General features: G+C 39.2%; 1 protein-coding gene across 6 annotated transcripts in view; it reads right to left on the bottom strand.

Annotated features, from left to right (window-relative positions):
- ESRP1 (epithelial splicing regulatory protein 1) overlaps positions 1-18,013 on the bottom strand; it is an 85,009-nt gene that overhangs the window by 14,156 nt on the left and 52,840 nt on the right. The window contains exon 14 of one of the 6 annotated variants that reach the window (XM_066379155.1): positions 17,068-17,348. The exons of the other annotated variants lie outside the window; for them this stretch is intronic. Coding sequence (XP_066235252.1) covers positions 17,216-17,348 — 133 coding nt within the window. The 3' untranslated portion in view covers positions 17,068-17,215. Of the gene's footprint in view, positions 1-17,067; positions 17,349-18,013 lie in introns of those variants that run through there. 6 annotated transcript variants of the gene reach the window in all.

Raw genomic sequence — 18,013 nt, 5'->3', positions numbered from 1 at the left:
CTGAAATTTCTCTGATTTCAATAACATCATTTGGTAATTAGGAATTATAACATTTTTTAAGTATCACAAAATTGTTCTTCAGATTCAATGATTAAACATACCAAATTATTCCATAAACCATATGTAATAATTCGTATTTCACTTTGCTATTTCCATAACCATGACTATTTCATAAATTTTTTTTTCTAACTTTAAAAAATTTTTTGATTTTAGGGAGGGAGAGCAATACATTCACTTGTTCCACTTATTGATGCATCTCTTGGTTTATTCTTTTTTTTTTTTTTTTTGGTATTTTTCTGAAGTGAGAAGTGGGGGGAGGCAGACAGACTCCTACATGTATACGACCAGGATTCACCCAGCATGCCCACTAGGAGGCGATGCTTGGCCCATCTGGGGCATTGCTCCATTGCAACAAGAGCCATTCTAGCACCTGAGGCGGAGGCCATGCAGCCATCCTCAGTGCCCGGGCCAACTTTGCTTCAATGAAGCCTTGGCTGCAGGAGGGGAAGAGAGAGACAGAGAGAAAGGAGAGGGGGAAGGGTAGAGAAGCAGATGGGTGCTTCTCCTGTGTGCCCTGGCTGGGAATCAAACCTGGGACTTCCATATACTGGGCCGACGCTCTACCGCTGAGTCAACTGGCCAGGGCCTTCTATTCCATAATTTTTAAAATATGGGAGCCTTGCCCTGGTCAGGTTACTCAGTTGGTTAGAAAGAGCATTGTCATTATAAGCCAAGGCTGTGGGTTTGATTCCCGGTCAGAGCACATACAAGAATCAACCAATGAATGTATAAAATAACATCTCCTACCCTAAAATCAATAAAATAAAACAATGGGAGACAGAACATATTATTTGACATCATGTTGCCCTTAACCTTTTTAGTTTCAAAAGCACTGATCCTCAACTTGTTCGCCTATTATAGTCACATGGAAAGAATTTTAAAGCTCCCTCTGAGGACAGCCTGTTTAGAGACTAAAACTCAATCTACATGCAATGTGAGATCAGAGTGAATGCCCTTTAGGCCTGAGTAGGGCTTAGCCATCATTCAGCCACACCTCATTTTTATAGAGATGAAAACAGAAACCAAGAGTGAAATAATTTCCTAAAGGTCACACACCAAACCAAAAGAACCAGTCAGACCTCTCAACTTCTAATTTAATGCTTTCCTTCATACAACCACCATTCATTCAAAGATCAGATCTGCTCGTGTCAAATGTCTTATAAATACTAACTCTAATACTCAAAGGCCATGAAGACTTTGTGTATTTTATTACAAGTCACTCAGATATTCCAAACTGGATCTGAAAGTCAGTTCATTTCCATAGTATACATCTTACTTCCATGGTTCTGTCCTGGTATATTCTATTCCTCTGGCTAAAGATTGCCTAGAAATTAAATGTAGGTATATAGTAACTTCAAACTACAACCAAGATAGAATACAAAGATAAAAGTTATTCAACTGGAAATTTAAGGTTATGAAAATTACATTACTATCTATAAGGTACATATATTCTAATGAAGTCTAAACACAACACAACTTGGATTCATATCTTTATACTATGTACTAGGATTACTTGCTGTATACAAGGCATATTAAAGAAAATTAAATAATCTGTATTAGTACCTAAAAGGGCATAAGAAAAAGGATTTTCTATCAACCTAAATTATAAGGTGTTTCATATTATTGAAATAATAATCAGCAAAATTAAAGTAATTTATGGAATAACAGGAAAGAGACAAGGTAAGCTTATATATACAGAAAATAAGAATTCACTAAAAAACTACTAGAACTAATAAGCCAATTAAGCAAGGTTATAAGATACAATACCAATACACAAAATAAATCAACTGCATTTCTATACACTACGATGAATTACCCAAAATGAAATAAAACAATTTCATTCACAATAGCATCAAAAGAATACTTAGGAAAAAAATTTACCAATGCTTGTACACTGAAAACACAAAACATTGTTAACATCATCTAAATAAATGGAAAGGAAGTCCATGTTCATAAACTCTCTAAAATTGTAGAGATTTGATGCAATAGTTATCAAAATCCCAACTGGTTTTATTGCAGAATCGATGAAATGGAACCTAAAACACACATGAAAGTAATAAGCCAAGCACCCAGAAAAGACAAACTCTCATAAAAAAAAAAAAGAAAAAGAAAGAAGCCTGACCAGGTGGTGGCGCAGTGGATAGAGCATAGGACTGGGATGCAGAGGACCCGGGTTCAAGACCCCGAGGTCACCAGCTTGAGCACGGGCTCATCTGGTTTGAGGAAAAGCCCACCAGCTTGAACTCAAGGTCGCTGGTTTCAGCAAGGGGTTACTCGGTCTGCTGAAGGTCCGCGGTCAAGGCACATATGAGAAAGCAATCAATGAACAACTATGGTGTTGCAACGTGCAATGAAAAACTAATGATTGATGCTTCTCATCTCTCTCCATTCCTGTCTCTCTGTCCCTGTCTATCACTCTCTCTGACTCACTCTCTGTCTCTGTAAAAAATAAAAAATAAATAAAAAAAAGGGCTTAACATTGTGGAAATTCAAAACTTACTATAAGATTACAATAATCTAGACCATGTGATACTGCCTTAATGGTAGGTAATGATCAATGGAATAGAATTGAAAGGCCAGAAATAAACCCTTATATTTGTGGTCAGTTGATTTTTGACAAGTGTTCCTAGGCAATTCGATGAATACAGAATAGTCTAAGGATGAATTTAGACCTCTACCTACATAAAAATATTAATTAAAATTAAGTATTATATCAAAATATGTACTAAAACCACAAGACTTGTTACAAGAATATATAATGAAAAATGTTTTTGAGTTTGACGGAGACAGAGAGAGACAGAGAAAGGGACAGACAGAAAGAGAGAGAGAAGGGAAGCATCAAGTCTTCGTTGTGGCACCTTAGTTGTTCATTGATTGCTTTCTCATATGTGCCTTGACTGGGGGCTATAGCAGAGCAAGTGTCCCTTGCTCAAACCAGTGACTTTGGGCTAAAGCCAGAGACCATGGGGTCATGTCTATGATAGCATGCTGAAACCAGCAACCCTGCACTCAAGCTGGCGAGCCACACTCAAGCCAGATGAGTCTGTGCTCAAAACGGCAACCTCAGGGTTTTGAACCTGGGTCCTCTGCATCCCAGTCCGATGTTCTATCCACTACGCCATCACCTGGTCAGGCTAGATAATTTTACAATTGAAAAACAGCGAGAAAAACAACCCAAAATTAAAATGTGCAAAGGATCTAAATAAAAATTTCTTCAAAGAAAATAAATGAGTGGCTAATAAGTACATAAAAATTTGCTAAAAATCAATAGCCATTAAGGAAATATAAATCAAGCCATAATGAGATAACACGTCCATACATGAAAATAGGAAAAAAAAAAGACAGTTAAGAGTTGAAATGTATATAAAGAAATTGGAACCTTCATGCACTGCTGGTGGAAGTATAAAAGGATGAAGCCCTTTTGAAAAAAGTTTTGCTGTTTCTCAAAAGTTAAACATGGAGAGATACATGCAAAGAGATACAGAGACGAGAAATGAAACTAGAACACCTTTCAAAATGGATTAAAGACTTAAATATAAGACTCGAAGCCATAAAACTCCTAGAAAACATAAGCAGTAAATCTGACATTTCTTGTAGCAATATTTTTTCCTGATACATCTTCTCTGGTATGGAAAACAAAAATAAACAAATGGGACTACATCAAACTAAGAACTCATAAATCTTGCGTGACCAGGAGGTGGTGTAGTGGATAGAGCACCCAACTGGGATGCTGAGAATCTAGGTTTGAAACCCTAAGGTCGCTGGCTTGAGCCCAAGCTCAATGGCATGAGCAAGGGGTGATTGGCTTGGCTGGAGCTCTCCTTACCCCATTAAGACACATATGAGAAAGCAATCAATGAACAACTAAGGTGCTGCAACAAGTTGACGCTTCCCATCTCTCTCCCTTCCTGTCTGTCTGTCTCTCTCTCTCTCTTGGTTAAACAAACAAAAACCTCATACAGCTCAAGACCAAAATAGCCAAAAATCTCCAATTAAAAAATGGGCATAGGACCTGAATAGACACTTCCTCAAAGAGGACATATAGATGGCCAATAAACATATAAATAGATGGTCAACATCACTAATCAGAGAAATGCAAATTTTTTTTATTTACTTTAGTATTTAAGTGAGAGGAAGGGAGACAAAGACATACTCCTGCATGCACCCTGATCAGGATCTAGCCAACAACCTGTCTGGGGCTGATGCTCTGCACATCTGGGGCTCATGCTCCATAACCCAGCTATTTTTAGTGCTTAAGATGGAAGCTCCAGCCCTGGCCGGTTGGCTCAGCGGTAGAGCGTCAGCCTAGCGTGCGGAGGACCCGGGTTCGATTCCCGGCCAGGGCACACAGGAGAATCGCCCATTTGCTTCTCCACCCCTCCGCCGCACTTTCCTCTCTGTCTCTCTCTTCCCCTCCCGCAGCCGAGGCTCCATTGGAGCAAAGATGGCCCGGGCGCTGGGGATGGCTCTGTGGCCTCTGCCCCAGGCGCTAGAGTGGCTCTGGTCGCAATATGGCGACGCCCAGGATGGGCAGAGCATCGCCCCCTGGTGGGCAGAGCGTCGCCCCATGGTGGGTGTGCCGGGTGGATCCCGGTCGGGCGCATGCGGGAGTCTGTCTGACTGTCTCTCCCCGTTTCCAGCTTCAGAAAAATGAAAAAAATAAAAAAAATAAAAAAAATAAAAAATAAATAAAAAAAATAAAAAAAAAGATGGAAGCTCCATGGGCAACCACAACAGGGACAACTGCACTCAAATTAATCGAGTTATGGCTGCGGGAGAAGAGGAGGGGCGGGGCGAAGCAGTTGGTTATTTCTGTGTGCCCTGATGGGGAAATGAACCTGGGATATTCACATGCCATGTAAACACTCCACCACTGAGCTAATCAGCCAGGGGCAAAAAATGCAAATTAAAACCACAATGAGATATTACCTCACACCTGTCACAATGGCTATCATCAATAAATCAACAAACAAGTGTTGGAAAGAATGTGGAGAAAAAAACCCCTCACGGACCCTGGATGGGAATGCATTTTGTTGCAGCTACAGTGGAAAGCAGTATGGAGTTACCCTAAAAAATTAAAAATGGAACTGCCTTATGACCCAACAATACCACGTCTGGGTATATATCAAGAAACCCAAAACACTGATTTAAAGAATATATGCACCCCATGTTCATTGCAGCATTATATACAATAGCCAAGTGGGTAAGAAGGCTATGGTTCATGTTATATACAATGGAATATTACTCAACCATAGAAAAGGAAATCTTAATATCTGCAACAGCATAGATGGCTCTATGTTAAGTGAAGCATTGTATTTCCCCATGTATAAGACACACCTTAATTTTGGGGCCTGAAAAAAAAAAAAAAGTATTACATAAAGCTATTGAACTCAAGTTTTACTCATTATAAAATTCATACAACTCCTCATCACTGTCAAAACTCCCATCCATTAGCTTGTCCTCATCTGTGTCTGATGATAAATCACTGTATTCATATATTGCCTTGTCCTCGGTTCCATCTATGGCATTTGAAATGCCACAACTAGTGTATAAGACTTACTCAGTTTTCAGACCTCAAAATTTCTTGAAAAAAAATGTGCATCTTATACATGGGGAAATACAGTAAGTCAGCAAATACAAATTTATATGTGGAATGTAAAGGACAAAATAAACAAAGAAAACTGAAACAGACACAGGTACAGAGAACAGACCAATGGCTCTCAGAGGGAGGGTGGTGGAGGGACTGGGTGAAAAGGTGAAGGGATTAAGTACAAATTGGTAAGTACGAAATAGCCATGTGGATGTGTAATGACTAGCTTCGGTGCCAGGTGAGTACTGGAAGTGTGTGATTTACCACTGTGCTGTGTACCTAAAACTAGCATAAAATAACATTGAATGTGAACTGTAATAAAAAAAACCATTTATTAAGCATTTCCTTCATGGAAGAATAAAAAGTTAAACATGGAGGTACCGTATGGCCCAGCAATTCCATCTATAGGCACTGAAAATATATGTACATGCAAAATCTTGAATTCAGATGTACACAGTAACATTACTAATAGCCAAAAAGTATAAACAATTCCAAATGTCCAACAACTGATGAATGGATTAACTAAATGTAGGATACTCATGATAGAATATTATTAGCCATAGAAAGGAATGAAGTACTGATCCATGTTACAAAATGAATCTCAAAAATTTACTAGCCCTGGCTGGTTGGCTAAGTGGTAGAGTGTTGGCCTGGCATGCAGGAGTCCTGGGTTCGATTCCCAGCCAGGGCACACAGGAGAGGTGCCCATCTGCTTCTCCACCCCTCCCCGTCTCCTTCCTCTCTGTCATTCTCTTCCCCTCCCACAACCAAGGCTCCATTGGAGCAAAGTTGGCCCGGGTGCTGAGAATGGCTCTGTGGCCTCTGCCTCAGGAGCTGGAATGGCTCTGGTTGCAACAGAGCAATGCCCCACATGGGCAGAGTATCGCCCCCTGGTGGGCATGCTGGGTGGATTCGTTGGGGGCATGTGGGAGTCTGTCTGCCTGCCTCCCCGTTTCCAACTTCAGAAAAATACAAAAAAATAAAAATAAAAAAGGCCCTGGCCGGTTGGCTCAGTGGTAGAGCATCAGCCTGGTGTGCAGAAGTCCCAGGTTCGATTCCCGGCCAGGGCACACAGGAGAAGTGCCCATCTGCTTCTCCACCCCTCCCCCTCTCCTTCCTCTCTGTCTCTCTCTTCCCCTCCTGCAGCAGAGGTTCCATTGGAGCAAAGATGGCCCAGGCGCTGGGGATGGCTCCTTGGCCTCTGCCCCAGGCGCTAGAGTGGCTCTGGTCGCAACAGAGTGATGCCCTGGAGGGGCAGAGCGTCGCCCCCTGGTGGGCGTGCCGGGTGGATCCTGGTCAGGCACATGCGGGAGTCTGTCTGACTGTCTCTCCTCGTTTCCAGCTTTGGAAAAAATAAATAAATAAAATAAAATAAAATAAATTTACTAAATAAGAGAATGCAGTCATAGAAGACCACATATGCTTTATGTCCATTTATATAAAAGATCCAGAACAGGCAAATCCACAGAAACAGAAAATAGATTGGTAGTTGTTTACAGATTGAGGGAGGAGGCAGTATGGGGAAAGAAGGAAGGTGATGGCCCTGATGGGCTGGTTCAGTGGATAGAGCATTGTCCCAGCATATGGATGTCCTGAGTTCAATGTCAGGTCAAAGCACACAGGAGAAGTGACAATCTCCTTCTCACCCCCTCCCTCAGGTAGTGGCTTGATTGGTTCAAGCATTGTGTGTGTGTGTGTGGGGGGGGAGCTGAGAATAGCTTGATGGCCACCTCAGGTGCTAAAAATAGCTGTTGATTGAGCATTGGCCTCAGACAGGGGTTAACAGGTAGATCCTAGTTCAGTTGCATGCAACAGTCTGTCTCACTACCTCCCCTACTCTCAATTTATTAGAAGCAGCAGCAGCAGCAGCAGTGGAGAAGGAGGAGGAGGAAGAGGAGGAGGAGGAGGAGGAGGAGGAGGAGGAAGGGAGGTGAATGGAAGTATCTTTCTTTTCTTTTTCCAAACAGAGAGATTTGATACAGGGGATTGATTACAAATGCATAAAAACCAGAAGAACAAAGAGGAATAAGTCATGTTGCCCGCTGATGAACACTTCCTCTTCTACAGCTGGAGAATTAAAACAGGGAAGGTGGTATTATCAAAAGCTTAGGAGTCTGCATTCCTGCTGATACTATTGTCACGAGCAGAAAAATAGCTTTTACATTTTCCCTACAGGTTAATCCAGGCATGGCCAACATACAGCCCGCAGGCCGGATCCAGCCCACGTAATGAGTTTATCGGGACCACGATTAAATTTATTTAGTTTTGTATTTTTCTGAAGGTGGAAATGAGGAGGCAGTCAGACAGACTCCCATATGCGCCCGACCGGGATCCACTGGCATGGCCACCAGGGGTCGATGCTCTGCCCATCTGGGGCGTTGCTCTGTTGCAACCAGAGCCATTCTAGCCCCTGAGGCAAAGGTCACAGAGCCATCCTCAGCGCCCGGGCCAACTTTGCTCCAATGGAGCCTTGGCTGCGAGAGGGGAAGAGAGAGAGAGGAAGGAGAGGGGGAGAGGTGGAGAAGCAGATGGTCTCCTGTGTGCCTTGGCCGGGAAATGAACCCGGGACTCCTGCACGCCAGGCCGACGCTCTACCACTGAGCCAACCGGCCAGGGCTCCACGATTAAATTTTTAACATTCTCCGCTACTTTAAAATCTCAACTTCTCTGAAGCGGAAACGTCTTTGATTATTGGAAATCGAGATATTTAAGAAGATAGTGATATGCGGAAAAGAATTCCACGTGTGCCTAGTCTAGGGTTAACTTCATGATACTTTTATATTTTTAAAAATTACATTACAAAGATTTACAACTTTTGTACTCATTTGTACTCGATACGACCTGTTTGATGTTTAGTGGCGATGTCAAACCCACATTCTTTTAGGCAGAGTTTGCCAGTGCGCACCCAAGGTCAAACAATTTGTTATTTTTGTGGTCAAGTGTGCCGCATCAACTGGCATTGTAGCATAGACAATAGCTGCAGCTGATAACTGAAAATGTGTCCAGGCTGCTCGTAAAACAAAATAATTGTTTTATTTGCGATATAACCCCTTCAAGCTCATTCTATTAATTATTGTTTTGATTGATTGCAATACTGTTTGGATATTTATACGGTATGTAATTATATTTTTATTAAAATAATATTGTAGCCTGACCAGGTGGTGGCACAGTGGATAGAGCATCGAACTGGGATGCGGGAGACCCAGGTTCGAGACCCTGAGGTCGCCAGCTTGAGCCCAAGGTTGCTGGCTCGAGCAAGGGGTTACTCGGTCTGCTGAAGGCCCGCGGTCAAGGCACATGAGAATGCAATCAATGAACAACTAAGGTGTTGCAACACGCAATGAAAAACTAATGATTGATGCTTCTCATCTCTCCCTTCCTGTCTGTCTATCACTCTCTCTGGAAAAAAAAAGTTAAAATAATATTGTATATTAATTTTTCACTCACATTTATTCATAAACAAATTACAAAATAAAATTTTGTTTACTTAAATGAATCATTTTTGTATTTAACATTTTTTAATTTTAATATTTCATCCAGCCTGTGAAAAGTTTTCTAATCTTGCCCAGGGGGCAAAAACTGTTGGCCACGCCTGGGTTCATCCCATGTGACTGTCTCTCATTGGCAGAAATTAAACCAGCTGACAAAGAACTCTGAAAAAAGTAGCTTTCTAGCTTCTCACCTATAATGGTATAGATTATATAAGGACATGTGTGGGGCTGAGAGTCAAAAACAATGCCTGGAACAAAAGAGTTGTTTGATAATGCTTTAAAAAGCAGTTCATTAGCAACTGAGCAATACCAAACATTTTCACTTTGTGCTTTGTAACAAAATAAATTCTAAATGGTAGAAAGGATTTTAAACACATACTGTACAGAACTCAAAGACAAAAAACAAACTAACAAAAAGTAATGAGATAAATTCCACTTAAGGGTGGCAGAGAACTTTATAGATATAGAAGCAATGAAGGAGTCACAAAAGAAAAAATTCACATACTGCATTGGAATAAAAATAATCTCTAGTTATCAGAGATGCTATATAAATTTAGCAGCCAATATAATCTGAAATACATATTTACAACATATATTAGTAAAATGAACTTGAAACCTAACAAGTCACCAAATAAAAGTGAAGATGTTTGTATATAAAATGACTCAATAATTCTATTAGAGAAACGTGCACACAATGCAACACTATTCAGTAGCAAAAAGGCATGAATTTTAGTATAACATTAACATAGGTGAGTATCAATTTGGGGCAAAATAAATAACTTAAGAATACTTACATCATTATTTCATTTATATAAAGTTTAGAAACCATATAAAAAACCTTCATTTTTAGAGATGCATTAATGGGCAGTACAACTAGAAGGTAGAATAAATAATTAGCACAAATATAAGAATTATAGTTACCTTAAAAAGAAGAAGGAAGATATAATTAGGAGGAACACACAGGAGACTTTGAAAAAATTTTTTCTAATAATTTTTATTTATCGATTTTTAAATTTTTAAAAACACTTTATTCATTTTAGAGAAGAGGAGAAGAGGAGAAGAGTGGGAGAGAGAGAGAAAGAGAGAGGGAGAGAGAGAAGGCAGAGGGGAGGAGCAGGAAGCATCAACTCCTTTATGTGCCTTGACCGGGCAAGCCTGGGGTTTTGAACCAGTGACCTCAGCATTTCAGGTCAACACTTGATTTTGGATTTTTACAGAGAGGGTAAAGGAGAGAATGAGAGAGATGGAAATATAAAGCTATGTCTGTATGTGCCCCAACCAGGAATCAAACCAGCAACCTCTGCACTTTAACCAACAGAGCTGTCCAGCAGGGAAGGAGACTTCTAAGATATGGAAATGATCTGTTTCATAAACTGGATGGTGAAAACATTAGTGTTTATTCCATCATCATTATGTTGATTTAAATTATACATACACATGCTTTTGATATATGCCATAATGATGTTGAAAAATAAAAATTTAGACAAAGAAAAATTATTAAATGATATGAATAAATATTCAATATTTTGGATCAAAGAATTGTAAATTTAAATAAGCTCATGAAAATTTTTTTTAACAATTAACACTCTAAACCAGGGGTCCCCAAACTTTTTTCACAGGGGGCCAGTCTATAAAAAAACTATGAACAAATCCCTATGCACACTGCACATATTTTAAAGTAAAAAAACAAAATGGGAACAAATATAATATTTTAAATAAAGAACAAGTAAATTTAAATCAACAAACTGACTAGTATTTCAATGGGAACTACGGGTCTGCTTTTGGCTAATGAGATGGTCAATGTTCGGTTCCATATTTGTCACTGTTAGCCTTATCAAGTGATATGACGCGCTTCCGGAGCCGTGACACGTACATCCTGCGTCACCGGAAGTAGTACTGTATGTTAGCGACGACGCCACATACAGTACTCCAGGAGCATCCTGTGCTCCTCTCACTGACCACCAGTGAAAGAGGTGCCCCTTCCAGAAGTGTGGCAGGCGCTGGAAAAATGGCCTCAGGGGCCGTAGTTTGGGGACCTCTGCTCTAAACCTTATAATTCTCATCATTGGCCTGGTTATAGTGAAAAATCTCATTTTAGGAATGTAACTTGGTTAAACTTTCCTGGAAAGCAAATTTGGCAAGTATATCATGAGCCTTTAAAGATATCTATGTCTTATGGAAATGACTAAAAACTTGGATAAATTTTGTGCATGAAATTATGATCATCTTAGTAGTTTTTTGTGTGTGTGTGTGACAGAGACAGAGAGATAGGGACAGATAGGAGAGAGATGAAAAGCATCAATTCTTCATTGTGGCTCCTTAGTTGTTCATTGATTGCTTGCTCAAACCAGAGTCTCCAGTGTCAATATTTATCAATGTCTCTTGTACACATGGTATCAATAATGTAACTTCTACTCAAAGCTTAAAAGGTTAAAAAATTGATAGTTCAAAGGAGCCCAAGGGAAGGAAGGGCCACTTGAGCAAGTCAATATAACAATGAATTCGAAAGTCCAGCGTGCTGGAAAGATCATATCACATCACGTAAACTAACGAGTGGACTGCATTTGAGCTGGGTAAGAAACCTTGTTGGGACTGCCGAACAAAGAACCAAAGTGTGGGTGAGAGAAAACGAAGCAAAAAGAAAAATAGCAAGAGAGGGGCTTTTCAAAGGTTTATATTCGGAACACCACTGGAGTATTGCTGCTGTAAAGACAATACTTAGGACCCCTGCTGAGGCTCCTTCAGCCAGACACACTGAGAGCATGTTAAGAAACCTAATAAGTTATACATAATTCTTTGTAGAACAGGCATACTTGAGGCCAGGATGCCTACCACATAACACTCATAATATACACTATAGTGCGAACAAGTGTTCATATTCCCTTTCTTCATTTACCCAGTATTACAAATTACTAAATATTGGTGACAATTATTAATATTATCAAGGTGGAATTCCAAAATAAAAAGTTATAGTATGACAGTATTCATCATTTGAGCACCTGTAATATTTCTCTAAAGAGAGGATCACAGCATTATCTATCCTGTTAGAGAAATAGATTAAGTAAAGATTAAAGAACTAAATTCCCCCTCTGGATAGTCACAACATATTAACAGGAAACAGTATGGTGAGTTCTGTAGAAAGACATCTGGTTTCCACTACTTTACAAAATTACTACACAGACCCTTTGTACTAACATTCATTTAAAACCCCCACAGTTAGCTGTTAAAGACCATATATTTGGAAAATGACTGAAGAAACTGATTTTAATTCTAGCAAGCATAAAGGCTAGAGTCTATTTTCTTTTTTATAGTGTGAAACTGATTCCTGCATGCACAGCGACCAGGACCCACGCAGCAACACCCGTCTGGGGCCGATGCTCTGTCTGAGGCGGAGGCTCCATGGAGCCATCCTGAGCACACTGCCAATGTGCTTGAATCAGTCGAGCCACAGTTGTGGGAAAGGAAGAGAGAGAGAGAGAGAAGGGAGAGAGAGAAGTAGGGGAGATAGAAGTGAAAGAGAGGGAGGGAAAAGCAGATGGTCACCTGTCCTGTGTGTCCTGACCAGGAGGAATTGAACCCGAAACTTCTACGCGCAAGGTCCACGCTTTACCACCGAGCAAACCAGCCAGGGCCCGGAGTCAATTTTCATGTAAGAAAAATTTTAACTAGCTTTCAATTTTCATCTGAAATAAACCATCTCAGTGAGGTTAATTTTTTTGCATTATTTGTAAGCTTAATACTGTGGCTGCCCATAGACTGATTACTATATCTAGATATTGGATTTGCTAGCTTTCTAGAAAGGCTATATGGTTATGCACTGCTTAACTCTGATAAATGCATCATTAGCTTATTTTGTCATTGTGTGAACATCATAGAGAGTGCACTTAACCAAACCTAGATGGCGTTGCCCACTATAGTATATAACTTGTCTATGAGGAATAGCCCAGTTTTTCAAACGCTGGTCTGCAGACCAGTGCCAGTCCACGAAAGAGTTAACCACCTGATGCCCATGAAAATTATAGGTCCATGATTATAATTTCCACATAACATCAGGGTGCTTAACTCTTTTCCAGACCGGCACAAATTTTGGCAGGCCAGAAATTGCTCTGTATAGAAAAAAAATTTTTTTCTTCTATTCTTTTGAGTTCTTGGCTGCATTAAAAGAAAAGCAAGGAAAAGCAAGGTTAGGTTGTTATGCAGATTTAAGATTGTTGTGTTCAGGCCTGACCAGTGGTGGTGCAATGGATAACCAAGCCCTAGTCGGACAGCTCTGGAGCATCGTTGCAGAGCACAGAAGTTGCTGGTTTGATTCCCTGGTCAGGGCACATATAGGAGCAGCTCATTGTTCCTGCCTCTCTCTCTCTCAAAAAATGGAATGTGTAAAGAAATTTTCTAAGAATTTATTTCACCTAACCCATTAATTTATGTATTGTGAAAATAGTTTGGTAACTAAACTTAAGTTTATTCCAACGTTGTCAAAGATTATAAAAAATAACCTGTTACTAGGGTAATGATGTTTCAAATACATAGCCAAGTGACAGACTACTTACTCATAACAAGGATAGCCCCACGAAGCCCCTCTTTTATTTATTTATTTTCCTTTAAAAGTTTTCTAAGTATTTAATCATAAAGATCTATTTAGCTAAGATAAATGGGTAAAACACCAAGTAGTCACTGTAAAATTATAAAAGGAAATTAATGGCATGAAATGGGAGTGCATCAAATCAGAAGATATGGTAAATTGTTTACTTATTTTATCCAGATGCTAATGATTGTTTTCCAAACACCTCATGGAAAATTTAGCATTATATAAAAATGAAGAAAAGTATAATTTTAAAAGTGAAGAAAATTATAATAAATATGAAGCTTTAAAATGGCATATTTAAAAATGTTTGTCACTTTGTAACAGGAGGGAGTTACTGTCGCTTGCTCTCTCAGGGCGTCAGGTCCATATGTTCACATTTGGGTTAACAGGCTCCACAATGGTGTGTAGACAGGTGCAGAAATTCTGAGTCTCCCTGATGAAGCCAAGAGAAGAGATCCTTCCCCAAATCCTGCACCTGCACCTGCACCTGAGTTATCCTGCTTGTAATGCTGGTGGTTGAGGCAGCGCAGGTTCCTACTGAATTCAGGCAGACGGTAGAACTATGGAGCCGGAAAGCATCAGGCCATGTTTATTGGAGGCTCGGAAAGACAGGCAAGAAAATTGAAGGGCAAGGAACCTGGGAAAACCACACGTCATGGTGCAGGGAGAGTGATCTGGGAGAATCACCCGAAGCCCCATTTTTAACATGAAAACTGAATCTTATACTAGATATTATTTTGAAAGCAATCTTGTTGCTCCACTGAAAGTACAAAATCATAACACAGCCCTGGCTGGTTGGCTCAGAAGTAGAGCATAGGCCCAGCGTATGGAAGTCACTGGTTCAATTCCGGGTCAGGGCATACAGGAGAGGCGCCCATCTGCTTCTGCACCCTTCTCCCTCTCCTTTCTCTCTCTCTCTTCTCCTCCTGCAGCCATGGCTCCATTGGAGCAAGGTTGGCCCAGGCTCTGAGAATGGCCATATGGCCTCCGCCTAGATGGGCGGAGTGTCGCCCCCTGGTGGGCACGCCAGGTGGATCCCTGTCCGGAGCCTGTGGGTGTCTGCCTCCCTAATTCTAACTTCGGAAAAATACAAAAAAAAACCCCACAAAAAAACATGATCATAACACAACTGATCCTCTTACATATTTCAAAAACTTACATTTTAAAAAGTAACATCTTGCTTAAAATTATAATGAATAAGCAAAACACATTGTGATTCATGGAAATTTGTACTTCTTGGCAAAGTAACAAAAGACAATGTCCATTGACAAGTTATTTTGAAGATTTCTGTGGTCACTTTTAAATTACAGTTTTGTACATATTTTTGAATAGGAATAGAATACATTAAAAGGTATAAATATATAGCAAGTGTTATGACTCCATCATACTTCTCCCTCCCTCCCAACAAATCTGAACCACTCTATAGAAGCAACCCTATTATGGTTTCTTGATTATTTATTGGCTACCTTTCCAGAGATAGCTTATTGACTATTTTTAATTTAAATAAAAATATCTATAAAAAATATATATATATATCTGTGCTAATAGAGCATTTTGCTCTTGATGAAAATATTTTTAAAAAAGAGGTAGTTTAAGAGACTACATAACATAAAAAAAATAAAAGTCAGTCTATATTGTTAAATAAAATTTGTATACAAATGTCAATTCTTCCATTGGGCCTATTTTAGTGTAATCCCTTAAAGATATACCAAGGAAATGCTTAAATAGGGCAGTCGATGTAAAACAGGGTTATTTCATTTGTTACGTTTGGCACATGTATTTTAATTAAGTTCTCTTTCTTTCAGCTAAAGTTATGAATGCTTTAAAAGTAAGGTGCTTAAAGATGTATTTGACACACGAAGAGTGGCAGGTGAAAGGATCTCTAGGTTTTGTCCTTTAAAGTGTTCTGGTAGTTGCCCTGGCTGGAGAGCTTAGTTGCCAGTTTGATCCCTGGTAAGTACACACACAGGAACAGATACAGACTGATGTTTCTGTCGGACCCTCACTCTCTAAAATCAATCAATAAAATTTTTTAAATGTGTTCCAGTAGTAGAGGTGTAGCCAGACACACAGTGTGAATAGATGAAACAAAATTGACAAAATATTGATAGTTACTATTGGGCAACAGAAATTCTCAGCTTATGTTTATTTGCAAATTTCTATAATACAGATTTTTAAACTTATGCTAGAAAACAACATAATTTCAACTCTGTAAGAAAAAAAAATACTCTTAGAAAAACAAACCTATAACTAAAACCAACCTTATTAGGTTTTTGGAGTAATTATTTTTCCTTGAGGTGCCCCACGCTTCCTAATTCTCTGTAATGCTAAAAAGAATTTTAAGCATATTTCTATTCTAATTTCCTGAACTAGCCATTATATGAATAAGGTCTTTAGACTAGTAAATGACTATTTCTTCCATGAAAGCTAGAATGAATTTTCACTGACTGATAGTAGACGAAAAATATATCCAAAGCAATTCTTGCTTACATCATTTAGCAATGTTACACAAACTGAAAAAAAAAAACAGAGTTGTAATCATTCCCACCAACAAAAATTATCTGGAGTTTCTCCATTATTACAATATTGTTTGATATAGCACTACTACAACATTCCAGTGCCATTACATTGTATGCTGAATTCCAGTTTATATTTGTGGCACTAATGTCTCCTTGTTTTATTAATCCTAACAGTCCCAATATGTCATACTCAGAGGTACTAAATAATAGTTTGACACGGCCTATGGTGGCACAGTTGATAGAGTGCTGCCCTGGAATGCTGAGGTCGCTAGGGTTTGAAACCCTGGGCTTGCCCAGTCAGGGTACATACAAGAGGCAACTACTGAGTCAATGCTCCTTGTCCCCCCCTGCCCTTCCTCTCCTCTCTTTCTATAAAGCAATGAATATGATTTAAAAAAAATAATTAACAGTTTGCTTGGTAAAATTTAAAGTTAAAAATGCTTAACTTTTTTTGAGGGGAATGCTATTAGAAATCTGCAAAATACATTAGCATCTTGAAGATTTAAATTAATGACTACACTGCATTAATCTGAAGTCAAACTCACATATTTTATTTTTTTAAATGGAGGGAATTATAAACATTTTTTAATTAAAATAAAAACACAAAGTCTAGAGCTTCTAGTTTAATACTAATTTTTAATCTAAAGTATGTGATCTCAGACTTTCCTACTTATCAAAGAATAAACCAAAATATACATGAATATGTACACAATGAAGTTTTCCAGTAGCCTCCAATGCCTTAATAATCATGTGAAGTTAGCCCTGACTAGTTGGCTCAGTGGTAGATGTTGGTCTGGCATGTGGAAGTCCCAGATTCAATTCCTGGCCAGGGCACACAGAAGAAGCGCCCATCTGCTTCTCCACCCTTCCCCATCTCCTTCCTCTCTATCTCTCTCTTCCCCTCCTGCAGCCAAGGCTCCATGTGAGCAAAGTTGGCCGGGGTGCTGAGGATGGCTCCATGGCCTCTGCCTCAGGTGCTAGAATGGCTCGGTTGTAACAGAGCAGCACTGCAGATGGGCAGAGCATCGCCCCCTGGTGGGTATGCCGGGTAGATCCCCGTCAGGCACATGCGGGAGTCTGTCTCTCTGCCTCCCCGCTTCTCACTTAAGGAAAAAAAAAAATCATGTGAGATTAGAAATTAATGGTGTTCTACCAAAACTGTAAAATATCTTCTTGTTTCTAGAATTTGCTTTTTATTTTATTCCTCCAGGTTATTAATATTCCTACAAATTATTATTTTATAAATTATCATTAAATTGTCCTACAAAAGTATAGGGACTTAAAGGTCAATAGGAACTTGGTTTACTAGAGAAAATAAAATTAGATGTCTAAAAATAAAGAAATTGTTAAATTATCATGTATTTTCACTCTAGAGATATATCATGTAAAACTTAAAGAATGAGATAAATGTATATATAAAAATTCCTTAGGAAATAAGTCCATGACATACTGGAATGCTTATACATATTAAACAGCACAAGTAGGCAATACATATTAGGTATGCCACATTATTTAGAAGCACAAATATGAATATGTTACCAAACTAATACTAGTGGCTACTTCCAGACTTGAAGTGTGTAAATGGGAGTATCCTTTTCCTCACCATACTTTATACTCTTAGACATTACAAACTTTATAACTACTAGAGGGAAAAAATATTAACATATAAGCAGGGCCCAAAATTACAGAAGCTATTAAGCCATATATATTAGTTCTTCCTGCCTTTGGGGCTTCAATTCAAGACCAGAGTTCTCATCTCACTATGATG

Source organism: Saccopteryx leptura, chromosome 3 (genome assembly GCF_036850995.1).
Source record: "Saccopteryx leptura isolate mSacLep1 chromosome 3, mSacLep1_pri_phased_curated, whole genome shotgun sequence".
NCBI lineage: Eukaryota > Metazoa > Chordata > Mammalia > Chiroptera > Emballonuridae > Saccopteryx > Saccopteryx leptura.
This window is presented reverse-complemented; position numbering and strand designations above follow the sequence as displayed.